The 13,689-nt window shown below is 40.7% G+C and overlaps 1 protein-coding gene across 3 annotated transcripts in view; it reads left to right on the forward strand.

Annotated features, from left to right (window-relative positions):
* Positions 1-2,390: 2,390 nt before the first annotated feature.
* The window catches only part of dennd10 (DENN domain containing 10), a 34,253-nt gene continuing 22,954 nt past the window's right edge, over positions 2,391-13,689 (forward strand). For all 3 annotated transcript variants that reach the window (XM_048608767.1, XM_048608766.1, XM_048608765.1), the window contains exons 1-5: positions 2,391-2,467; positions 5,423-5,571; positions 7,610-7,721; positions 8,240-8,340; positions 8,602-8,709. In XM_048608767.1, the coding sequence (XP_048464724.1) occupies positions 5,424-5,571; positions 7,610-7,721; positions 8,240-8,340; positions 8,602-8,709 (469 nt within the window). In that variant the 5' untranslated portion in view covers positions 2,391-2,467; position 5,423. The remainder of the gene's footprint in view (positions 2,468-5,422; positions 5,572-7,609; positions 7,722-8,239; positions 8,341-8,601; positions 8,710-13,689) is intronic.

Genomic DNA, 13,689 nt, shown 5'->3' on the forward strand with positions numbered 1-13,689 from the left:
CACTTCCGCCATCTGCAATCCGACCCCACCACCAAAGACATCTTTCCTTCCCCACCCTGATCTGCTTTCCGGAGGGACCACTCTCTCCGTGACTCCCTTGTCTGCTCCACACTCCCCTCCAGCCCCACCACACCTGGCACTTTTCCCTGCAACCGCAGGAAGTGCTACACCTGCCCCCATACCTCCTCCCTCACCCCCATCCCAGGCCCCAAGAAGACTTTCAAGCAGACGTTCACCTGCACATCTGCCAATGTGGTATATTGCATCCGCTGTACCCGTTGTGGCCTCCTCTACATCGGGGAAACCAAGCGGAGGCTCGGGGACCGCTTTGCAGAACACCTACGCTCGGTTCGCAATAAACAACTGCACCTCCCAGTCGCGAACCATTTCAACTCCCCCTCCCATTCCTCAGACGACATGTCCATCCTGGGCCTCCTGCAATGCCACAACAATGCCATCCGAAGGTTGCAGGAACAGCAACTCATATTCCGCTTGGGAACCCTACAGCCCAATGGTATCAATGTGGATTTCACAAGCTCCAAAATCTCCCCTCCCCCTACCGCATCCCAAAACCAGTCCAGCTCGTCCCCGCCTCCCTAACCTGTTCTTCCTCCCCCCTATCCCCTCCTCCCACCTCAAGCCGCACCCCTATCTCCTACCTACTAACCTCATCCTGCCCCCTTGACCTGTCCGTCCTCCCTGGACTGACCTATCCCCTCCCTAACTCCCCACCTACACTCACCTTTACTGGCTCCATCCCCACCTCTTCGACCTGTCTGCTTCCTCTCCACCTATCCTCTCTTCTATCCGCCTCCCCCTCTCTCCCTATTTATTTCAGAACCCCCTTCCCCTCCCCCATTTCTGATGAAGGGTCTAGGCCCGAAACACCAGCCTTTCTGCTCGGCCTGCTGTGTTCATCCAGCTCAGCACTTTATGGATTTGTTTTAATCGGAGGACAGACATTCTTTTCTTCCTAGCTCTCAATCTCATTCTCCATGTGCTACATACAAGCTGACCTGCTTCCAGATTCTCACTCAGGGTAACATTAAATACACAAAAGGTAGAGCTCGCTACAGGAGAAACTAAAGTTGGAAGAGTCAGCCAGCCAGAACCATAGGTGAATCTGGTTGAAGAATGGACTTACTAGAGACTTCTGAATAGGTTGACTTCTCAACAACCTAGAGACATCAGGGATTTCTTTCGCACACAATATGCAATACATTGTAAACCTGTTTAATCTTTTTTACATGTGATACACACAAAAAAATCTTCATCCTTACTGCAAGTACAGTTTTGATTTAGAGTTTGGAAGTATAGACAAAAACAACAATTTGCCCCAAAATTGCCCCCTTTGTGGAGTTATTAATTAAAATTTAGGAGTTGATCATTCGCAGCTCCTTTGTTTTTGTTATGAAAGAGGAGAAAAGGTGAAGTGTGTGCATTTGCAAATAAACAGCAACTTTTTATTTTTGGAAAGGAAATTTAAAAAAAAAAATCTTTGGTACACTAGGTAATAGATCTTTACTAAGCTGCTTCTGAAGGCTGTCTTGTATTGCAGAAAGACAGAGTGATTCTTATAACAGTGATGTGTGGTGTCCTTCTGTTTTACCAGAACCAAATCTGGATGACTAACAAAATTGTCTGTCAGTCAAACTCTATGTTGCACGATCCTGGATTATAGACTATGTTGTTGTTCAAAGGAACAAAGATACAGAAATTAGTGTGTTTGAGCTTTTGCTACAGAACATGAAAATAGTCAGACTGAGTGAACATATAGGAGGTTCACAAAGCCAGAAGTTTAATAGTGGCCAGGTTTTGGGATAAAGAGTGGAGTTCAAGAGCTGGAGTGCAGAGCCTTGGAAAAGTCAAACAGCTTGGTGGTGTTGCAGCTTTTAATGATGGATAAGATTTGGTATTTCAGTAAAAATGCACATGGTAGATACTGATGATATTGAATGAAAAATTAACCTGTGTATATCACTCATGCACAAATGTTGGTGACTTACAAGAAAAGCTGCTTGGTTAATATTTTTGTATTGATCAGAGCAACTTTAATTCTGAAAGGCCTTGAATTAAGATTTGACAATGGAAATGTTACTTGTTCCTTCTTTTCAGAGGATGAGTCAAGGAATTAAAATCAATAGGATAACTATCACAACCAAGATGTGAATCGTTTTAATGAACACAACAAACCATTCATTCTGTGATGTCAATACTACATAATATGGCAGCATGAATATGGAGAAATATATATTATAGCCATATTAAATTGCATTCTTAAGCTCTATTTCTCATTTTGCACAAAACTTAAGAATTGAAATACAACTAAATGTAACCGTGATGAGCATTAAATATTAGTTATATCTTATTTTTCATTTTTACCGTAGGTGACCCATTTTTCTTTAGTTCTAACTGCCAAAGACTTTAACCCAGAGAAATATGCATCATTTGGGAGAGTATTGTGTAGGTGAGTTACAAATTCTGAAAACATGTTGCACATTACATCAAACTATTTATGAATCTAGTTGAATGTTTTGCATGTAATGTCTTCCATGGGATATCGACATCACTGGCAATGCCAACATGTGTTGCCATCCCTGATAGCCATTTAGTTGAAAGGCATTCTAGGCAGCTAAGAGTGAAGCACATTACTGCAGATCTGGAGCCACATGTAAGCCAGGCCCAGCAAGGATGGTAAATTTTCTCCTTAAAGGATATTAGTGAAGCAGAGAAGTCTTTAAATCAATTGATGATAGTTTCCCAGTCATAATTACTGAGACTAACTTTACAATTGGAACATGTTTTGGCTCCTCTGGGTTACTAGTCCGGTAACATTACAACTTCACCACCATTTGTGCTATTTTGCCCAGTACATTTCAAATGGTCACGGGCTCACAGCTAAAATAATTACAACTTACCAGTTTATATGCAAAAAAACCCACAAAATATTTAGAGACAACAAGGTGCAGGGCTGGATGAACACAGCAGGCCAAGCAGCATCATAGGAGCAGAAAGGCTGGTGTTTCGGGCCTCGACCCTTCATCACAAAATATTTAAGCAACTTTTAAATGAGGAAGAGAATGTTCATTTACATAGCACCTTTTTAACCTCAGGACATCCTAAATAATAGCATTACACATAACAAACTTTTCATAAGTGTTTCAGTGTTGGAATGTGGGAAGTATGGCAGTCAACTTGATTAGTCTTAATAACAAGAAAGGTAAAATGATGAATTAGATAAGTTAGGCAGGATATGTTGGTCCTTGAAAGGGGATACATTGAAAACTAATCGATATTAACATCCCCTCTAGCAACAATGGCTTGGGAGAAGATTTCATCTGAAAATCATGGGTAGGGGGTGAAGAATGGTTACATAATGAAAGACACATAACCTTACTCCCAACATGCTGTGCTTGCATCGCTGTTAGTTTTACTCTGACAGATTTGGGTGCATTTGTCTCCTCTGGCATAATAAGGTGAGATGCTTATTAATATAGATATTGAGCTCCTAGAACGCAATTGGGAGCCCAACTTGAAATTAAGTAACTGGTTTCCCAAATGTCAGGAAACTCGGCAGTAAAGCAGAGATAGGAGCTCCAGGCTTTGAGAAGTAAAAAGCTGCCTTGGTGTTCCTTGGGTGGAATCAAATTTCACCCTTAGGAGCAAGCTGGGAAGGATGGAGAGATAGAATTAGGATAGAAAGCAGGGCATATTGTTCTTTCTTGAATTCTCTGATTATGTTAGGGACATAAGATTGAGGGTGGTTCTGCCCAAAAGTCCACCATTGAGGTTCTTAAGTGGAAGGTATCCTTATGCTACACAGGTAGGTCACAAAGTAAAAGATGGCAGTCTCCTTTTGGGCTTGGGTGAGAAGGCCTTTACTGATTGGGAACCAGTGGTTATAGAGGCAAAAAATTACTGTAAGATCTTCCCTCATTGCATTCACCAATAAGCTGCCCCCCCTCCCTCCCACAATATACAAGGACCTGTATACCAAGTCTCAATGAGCCTCCACACCACCCTTCACCCCCTTGGGCCTCCATTATCTTCACGATTCAGGACTGACTTCAGTTAGTAATGGATATCATTCCTCATGAGACTGCTGGAACCGAAGAGTTGCCAGCCCTCTGACTGGCAACTCACAAGGAAGGGGGTGGGGTTCTTGATGCTTAAAGGAACTGAAGCACTCAATGACAGTTGCAGTTGCTGGCTTAGTGGCCAACTGTCTGTTTTCTGAACTGCTGGTCAGGAGACAGAGCTACAAACATAGATGAGGTCAAATGAGCAGAACTTCCTGGCCTTGCTGAATTCTTTGGTTAGAGACAAAAAAAATGCAGATGCTAAAATCCAAGGTAGACAGGAGGCTGGAAGAACACAGCAGTCCAGGCAACATCTGGAGGAAAGGAGCAGTCAACATTTCGGGTATTACCCTTCTTCAGGACTGAATTCTTTGACTGCTTTCTGCCTCATTCACACCATTCCTGCAACCCATAATTATCAGACCATTATTTTCTGTGTACAAGTGGTACATCTATATGCAGGCTTCGCTTCCTAGAGAGACAATGGAAGCAAATAGTATTGGTTCATTAAGATACAAATTAAGTAGATTTATTTAATTAAATAATGTTTTGTGATATAGAATATGCTATTTTGAAACATGCTATGTGTTAGATGTAACCCCCTAGGGAGAACTGATAACTTTGGATCTGTGGTTCCTAATGCGATACACCATTGGAGTTTTACCTAGCTTCAAGCCTGCATCAGTTATGGACAAATTGATACTGATTGATACCATGATATGGCAACAGTATCTAACAGTCATTTTTGTGCTGCTATCCTGTAATGCAGTTTATTATAGCTTAACGACATAGTCACTTACTCTGTTCTCTACGCACTATATTATGCACTATAGCATAATGATATCGTGGGTTTCTGAACATCGTGTAAAGTATTGAGCAATTGTATCAATAATACATAACTGATACAACTTGGAATCAAATTGCACATGCCTGGTGATATTTTGTGTTCATTCATGGGATTTTTGTGAAATTGGCAAGACCAGTAATATTGCCTATCCCCAAATGCCCTTGAAAAGGTGGTGATGAATCGAGTTCTTCAACAGCTGAAGTGCTTGTTCTGCAGTTGCAGAGGAAATTTCAGGATTTTAACTAAGCAGTATATAGGATACAGAGCTCCATTTCAGAGTCAGAAACTTTAATCTGAAAATGGTGTTGCTCTTTGCAATTTAGAAACATTAACCTTTGAGTTCTGAAAAGTGATTCTCACTTGAAAAAGAAATCTTTCCAGATGAGAATAATTAGAATTTTTCTATAAATTTCAATAGCATGCCAGTTATTAAAAACAAACATATATTTTCTTATAAATGTGATTATCAACTCCAAACATTTTAATTTTTCTGAAGGATGTACATGAAATATGGTAATCCAGCCAGGATGATGGAAGGTTACATTTCTGTTCTTACTAATGGCATTTGTCAAAATGAAGAGAATGGGTCATTTCTTATGAAGGATTATGATGCAAGAAAAGCATATCTTGCTGGATCCATTAAAGGTAAACACAAAAAAATGTTATGCTTTGAATAATCATATTAATATAAGACTCATTTCCAAGTATTGAGTGTGGTTGATGTAGTGATTGTAATGAGGTCAGCCAGGTGGACCTCATAGAGGATGAGTTCCCTGATTGGGGTTAATCGGGTCCAATCAGAGAGCCCTGGCTGACAGATATAAAAAGGAGAGTCAAACTTCCTCTTCACGCTGAGAGCTGAACAGTATCATGGACTCGCCACGTGTAAATAAAGATAACTTAAGTGTCAGGATACCAGGCTTTGTGGAGTTATTTCAGTTGATGTCAATCCTTTCCAGAGATAATGCTCTCTGTCCTAGTCTGCTCTTTCTGTTGGGTTATGGTATATGCCATGTGCATTGTCCTGGAAAACTGCAGTAACCATGAGGCTTGGGCAACATGCAATTCTTAAATGGACAGTTGGGGAGGGAAAGAGTTTGTTCCTTTCATCCACTTGTTCCTATGCCACAAGGAATGTGGACTATATGGGAATACATTTATTTTTGAGTAAATATGGTCACTTACATTAATGCACAAACAAAAACAGAAATTGTTGGAAAAACACAACAACAGGTCTGGTAGCATCTGTGAAGAGAAAACAAAGTTAACGTTTCGGGTCTGATGATATTAATGTACGATCTGTTTTGAATTCAACATTTCTGTTAAATACAGTACTGTTCAACTTCCTGCCAAGCAGATGTTTAAACAATCAACATAGTAAGCTATTGTGTCAAAAAATGGTAGCTTATAATTATTACAAATAATGGGACCTCTACTCCAAACATACTGTTATATCTTATTAGCACAGTTGTTACTTCTTGTACTGACTTCATTTTAACTTAATTGTTTTACAAATGATGACCTATTTTCCATTGTTAAATATCTGTTTTTGCACACAGCTTCTCTTGAAAGTAGATGAACATCAGCTGGCCTCTGGTACCTCTCACACTCACGTTCACCTCGGGATTCTATAGCATAGTGATTAAGAATGGTTAATTCTGAATTAACCATCCAGAAACACAAGTTCAAATGCCATTAATGGCAGCTATGGAATTTAAATTCAATTAATTTGGACATTTTAAAAAAAACTATCAGTATTATTGAACAATGTATTAAAAAGCTGTCAGATTCACCAATATCTTTTAAGAAAGGAAATTTGCTGCCCTTACCCAGTCTGCTGTATACCAGACACACACAGAAATGTGATTGATTTGTAACTGTTCTCTGAAATTTTTACTCACTTGTATTCAAGAATATGGCTCACCATCACTTTTTCAAGGACTGTTAGGCAATAAATGATGACCCTCCACTTTTGCATACATCTTCATGAAAGAATATTTTAAAAATTACAATTCTTGATATAGCAGCTCAGACAGAAAGTGTGACATGACCTTGGAGAACATTGTGGACTAACTCAGTTCTGACCACACTAGACTTCCATAAATGCAAATATTTCAGCAGTGAAAATGGACAGCAATCATGAGTTGTGAGCATAGTTAACTGTGCCGAGAAGTACTTGTACCTCAACTCAACCCTTCACTGAAACTAGATAACTGGGTGGCACAGTGGTCAGCACTGCTGCCTGAGTGCAACGGACCTGGGTTCAATTCCAGCCTGTGGTGACTGTCTGTGTGGAGTTTGCGGGTTTCTGCTGGGTGCTCCAGTTTCATCCCACAGTCCAAAGACATGCAGGTTAGGTAGACTGGCCAAGCTAAGCTGCCCCTGAATGTGCAGGTTAGGTGGATTAGCTATGGGAAATGTGGGGCTGTGGGTCTGGATGGAATGTTTTTTGGTGGGTTGGTGCAAAATCAATGGGCCATATGGCCTCTATCTGCACTATAGAGTGAACTATGAACTCAACACAAAGTGAAAATCATATTGGTATCAAACGATTCTTTTCAGGCTGGCTAAGATTTTTTGACTTTTAATGATAGCCTTATCTTGCACTGTGCGATATTGTTGTATTAAACTGAAACGAATTGGGAAATTTTTGTCTCCAATGAAATGCATTTTTTTCAACCAGATGTAGTAAATCAGTTTGGAATGGAAACCATTATCCTGTACACTGCACTTATTTTAAAGAAGAGGATTGTGGTCTACCACCCACGCATAGAAGCATTGCAGGAGTTTACCAGGTAAAAACAACACATGGGGTGGCACGTAGTGTTTCACTGTGTTTGCATGATATACTCCACATCTCCTAAGCTTCCTACTTTGCCTGCTATGACAACCAGACATTGATCTTTCCATTGCTTTATCTCTGAACCGTTTCCTGCAATTTTAACGGAAAATGCTGAGCCACACTAAATGTAAACATTTTAAAAATTCATTCATGTCATGAGTGTTATTGATTGGGCATACATTTTTATTGCTTGTCCCTAGTTACGTTTGTGCAAGTGGTAATGAACTGTCTTCTTGAACTCATTTCAGTCTATTCGATTTTTGTGATAGTGCTACAACTCATCCTCTAGAAGGTTATACTGCAGAAAATGGCCTTTGCTTGTAGATCCCTAACTCTTGCGCTTGTAGAGAAGGCATGAAGAACAGAGCAAAATCACTGGCTTTAGTTCTCTGTTCTTTAAATAAAAGATTGTTATTTCAAGGTATGGTGACAGAGAAGTGTGACAGATATTTGTTTTACTTTGTATTCCAGGACCTTGCCAACATTGGCTTGGCATAGGCAGGATTGGTCAATACTTCATCCCTATGTGCATTTAAATCAAAATGAACTAGAGGCCTTGAAGACTTGCGCTGGTAGGAATATTGTTTCTTTTCAAATCTACAAAGAAAACCAGTTTTTGCTGTGCTAGTCCTGCAATATCTAATTACAATTGGAACTTTATCACTTGATAATAAAATTCCTTTGTCTAATTCAAGGACGTATAAATTACTTGCAAATTGCCAACTATCTAGCCATCAGCTAGCAAATACAATTGCCTTTTCCCCTATAATAGAGGGTAAATATCTTAAGTATTTAATAACAGTTCTAAGAATTGTTTTCACTTCAACACACAGGCTACGTAGCTGGTTTCACAGACTTAAAGGTGACTGATCGCCCAGACATCTACGATGTGTTTGTGAATTTGGTGGAAAGTGAGATCATTGTTGCACCACACGCTCAAGGTATCAATGGCGCTTTAGTGCCTCATTACATTTCTTATTTCACTGTCATCCTGTTGATCCATCATCCCTTTGCTCGCTGACCTACATTGACTGTCAGTTGAGCAATGCCTTGATTTTGAAATTCTTATCCTTGTTTCCAAATTACACAGTGACCTTGTCCCCTCCCCATATCTCTAACCACTTCCAATTCTACAATGCTCCAAGATCTTTGTGCTCTTCCAATTCTAGTCTCTTGGTCAGTTTTAATTTGCATAGTTGCACACCTTATGGCAATGATTTTAGCTGACTAGGTAACCCCAAGAATTTCTCTACTTATTCAAATCTCTTTCCTCCAACAAGATGTCCCTTAAAACCCACTTCTTTGACCAAACTTTTGGTCATCTGTTCTCATGTCTGCCATCCGGCTTGGTATCAAACTTTGTTTCATAGTGTTTCTGTGAAGCGAGTTATGATGGTTTACTATTTTTAAAGGTGCAAAATAAATATAGCTTGAAATTGAATGCAGTGTTGCAAATTAGATTTCATTCAATTGTAGAACTATAGACATCGATTGATGGGCTGCAAGTGGTGGTGAAGCAGGGGGCAAGTGAAATCCTGTCCACAGCCTACCCACTCACTCCTACCCCCATAATTATTTTACCAACAGCTGTCAAGCAGTATGCCTTCCAGAAAGCATATTGAGATCTTTAAGTGGGCAATTAATGTCCACTTAATGACCTCATCCTGCCACTACTGGGATTCAACCAGTGGAGGAAGAGGCCTACATCAGGCACCTAACCTGGAAGGTTTTCATGAGCTATTGGTAGACGGGTGAGAAAGTTCTTGGTCGTATTGGTGGGGCCTCTTAAAGTTAGATCCCAGCTCCCCCATTCTCCCCGGTCCTCTCAAACACCCCTGATCCCCATTTTCCCTTCCAGATTACTACATAGGGAGACCTCTGACTGACACCTCCTTAAACCAAGTGTGACAGTAGCCACCCTCTATTTTCTAATCTGACACTTGCTGATCAAGTAAAGTGGAAATCCTGCCTTGAACCTATTATTGACCAATTTTTTTTCCCCCTGCAAGAGTACAGCACAGGTACAGGCTCTTCAGCCCACCACTTCTGCACCAACCATGATGCCATTCTAAACTAATCCCATTTGCCTACACCTTGCCCATATCCTTCTATCCTCTGCCTATTCATGTATCTGTCTAAATGCCTTTTAAACGTTGCTATTGGAACTGCTTCAAACACCTCTCTTTGCAGAGCATTCCAGGCACCTATCAACCTTTGTACAAAAAAAAACTTACCTTGCACATCTCCTTTAAACTTTTACCCCTCACCTTAAACCTATGCCCTTTATTATTTTGACATTTCAACCCAGGGAAAGAGATTCTGATTCTCCACCCTATGCATGCCTATCATTATTTTATATACTTCTGTATATAGGTCAGCCCTCAACCTCCCATGCTATAGCGAAAACAATCCAAATTTGTCCAACTTCTCCTTATAGCTAATGCACTCCAATCCAGCAACGTTCTTGTAAGTCTCTTTTGCACTGCCTGTCCAAAGGCTGCACATCTTTCCTGTAGTGTGGCAACGAGAACTGAACACAATATCCAAATGTGGCCTAACTAAAGTTTTACACAGGTGCAACGTGAGTTGCCAACTTTTACACTCAATGTCCTGACCAACGAAGGCAAGCATGCCATATGTCTTCTTCACTACCTTATCGACTTGCATTGCTACTTTCAGTAAGCTGTGGACTTGCACCCATAAGATCACTCTGTTTGTCACCTCTCCTAAGGGTCCTGTCATTTGACCTCCCAAAATGCATCACCTCACACTTGTCCAGATTAAACTCTATCTGCCATTTCTCCGCTCCGCTTTCTACCTGATCTATATCCTGCTGTATCCTTTGACAACCTTCCTCATTATCCACAACTCCACCAATTTTCATGTCATCTGCAAACTTACTGATCAGGCCATCGACATTTTCATCCTCATCGTTCATATATATTACAAATAACAGAAGTCCTACCACTGATCCTTGCAGAACACCACTGGTCACAGACTTCCAGTCATAAAAATACCTCTCCAAAACTACTTTCTGTCTTCTATGAAGAAGCCAATTTTGTATCCAATTTAACAACTCTGTGTTTCCCATGTGACTTAATCTTATGGACCAGTCTATAATGAGGGCCCTTGTCTGTTGACCCTTAAAGTCCCCTATATGGGCTCCTCCTGTACATTTTAGTCAGGGTGGAGGGGAGTGGGGGCAGTTATTTCAGCCATTGGTTTCTGGTTCAGTGACATTACCAGTGTGCTACCACCTCTCTAATTCTGTAGTGACTCTTCACATGACAGATTGATTCTCGGTCTGCAGATCTTTGGGTACATAGGTCATAATCTCCCACGAAGTGATAGGATCTAGAGTGTGAACTTGCTCCCCTTTCTTCTCTGCCTCATTATTGAAGCATAAGAACTCATAGCACAATGCAACTTGCTGGACCATTGTTGTCATTTTGAACGATTTCTAGCAGCTCCTCCCAGTCAAAAATGTCAATGCTGTCATATTTCAGGGAAATCTTTGGAGTGACTTTGTAGCATTTTCCTCATTATCTCCTGGAACACTGGAGGTGTGAGAGTAGAGAAAAGATAACCTGACTGTAGAGATAGAGTCATACAAAATAGAAACAGGCCCTTCAGCCCACTATGTCTGTGCCGACCAACAAACACTGAACTACACAAATCCTATTTATAGCCTACTATGCCCTGACATTTTAAGTACTCATCCAGATGTTTTTTAAATGTTGCAAGAGTACCTGCCTCCACCATCCCTGTCAGGCATCACGTTCCATATTTCTATCACCTTCTCAGTGAAAAAAGTTTTTCTCCGATCCCCTCAAAATTTGGCCCTCTGATCTTAATCAAGTCTGATTCTTACAATCTACTCTGTTTTTGCTTCTCATATATTGTATATATCCTAGTCAGACCCCCCTCAGCCTCCTCTGCTCCAAGGAAAACAAACCCAGCCTATCATCGTGTCTCTCCTCACACCTGAGACTTTTCATCCCAAGCAATTTCCTGGTGAATCTCCTCTGCACCATCTCCAGTGCAATCACATCCATCTAATTGTGCGGTGACCAGAACTGCACACAGTATTCCATCTGTGGCTTAACCGATGTTTTATAAAGTTGTAACAAGACTTCCTTAATCCTATATTCTACACCCTGACTAGTGAAGGCATGCATCCTGTATGCCTTCTTCACCACCCTGTTTACCAGTACTGACATCTTCAGAGATTTTGTAGTTGTACACCAGGGTCCCTTTGTTCCTCAGTTCTCCTTAGGGACCTAGCATTCATTGTGTATGTCCTTCCCTTAATTCACCTCCCAAAATGCATCACCTTGCAACTATTGGGATTAAACTTCATCTGCCATTGCTCTGCCCAATCTACCAGCTGATCAATAACATATTGTAATCCAAGACCATCCTTCTCACTTTCAACAACACTACCAATTTTCGTGTCACCTGCAAACTTACTAATTATACCGTGTGCATTCACATCCAAGTCATTAATGCATGTAACAAACAGCAAAGGTCCCAGCACCAATCCCTGTGGTAACTGCTGGTCATAGGCTTCCAATTACAAAAAACAACCCTCCACCATCAACTTTTGCCTCCGACTTGTAAGCCTGTTTTGGATCCAGTTTTCCAACTTGCCTTGGATCCCATGAGTTCTTACCTTTTGGACCAGTCTTCCATACAGGACCCTGTCAAAGGCCTTACTGAAATCCATGTAAACCTCATCAATTGCACCACCTTCATCAATACATTTAGTCACCTTTTCAAAAAACTCAATCAAATTCTTCAGAGAAGATCTCCCTCTAACAAATCCATGCTGACTACCCTAATCAATCTCTGCCTTTCCAAGTGCTGATTAATCCTGTCCTTCAGAATTTTTTCCAATAATTTCCCTGCCTTTCAGCCATCTAGATATAATGTTCAGTCCATTGCAGTTGGTTTTTCAGGAGTTTTATCTTGATGCTCAGACAGACGGCTTCACAATACCACTGGCATTTCTTTGATAGCCTCCCCAGTGTCCCTAGAATGGGATGGAGGTATTGCTGATGGAGTTTCTTCAGTTCTTCATGTTGCTGATACACAGTCCAAGTCTCACTGCACAACAGGAGTATGGTGATGCCAACTGTTGTGCACACTAGGACTTTTGTTGACCTAGAGGTCTTTGTTATGAAACCTCAGTGCCAGAGTTTGTTGAGGGCTGAACTGGTGGAACTGATCTAGTGTTCGGTCTCCTTGTCACTGGCAGCCTTTAGAGAGAGATGGCTATCAAGGTATAGTAAGTGTGCAACATATTCCAGAGTCTCTCCAGCATAAATTGGAATTGACCAAGTGACGTTTACCATATGAGCTTACTTTTGCCAATATTTTAAGACTGTTGAATCTTATGCATGCAGACTTCAAAACGTCTGGGACAGAGTGGGCAACAGCATTGCTGTGAACTGCGTACTGTGATCTATGGTACTCAGTTTAATTTTGATATGGAAGCAATTGACGTTAAAGAATTTTCCCTCCAAGTAGTATTTTGCACTGAACCAAGGGACAATTGATTTTGCATGAATAACAATGATCAGGTAGACTGTAAATAGTTAAATTCTTTACATTTTTCCAGTGCTTACTTTATAACTGGATACAGCAAATCAATAAAGTGAAGTTTTTGTGGCTGCAGATCTCTCACTGGTATTGGTAGTGTTTGGAGCCAGTTGAGGTTGTTGATTAAGAACAGTAAACAAGGAGCATATTGGTGGGATTTAAACATTAGTTTAAGTGTGACTTTATATTTTACAGGACATTGCAATAATCTGTTATTATTAGCATAACATTGTGCCATTTTGGATCCATGTAATATTTGGAATAACTATTGATGCAGCAGCCTTGTGCTCAATTGCCATTAATGTGTGATGTCGGTCAGA

Source organism: Rhincodon typus, chromosome 20 (assembly GCF_021869965.1).
Source record: "Rhincodon typus isolate 14 chromosome 20, sRhiTyp1.1, whole genome shotgun sequence".
Lineage (NCBI taxonomy): Eukaryota > Metazoa > Chordata > Chondrichthyes > Orectolobiformes > Rhincodontidae > Rhincodon > Rhincodon typus.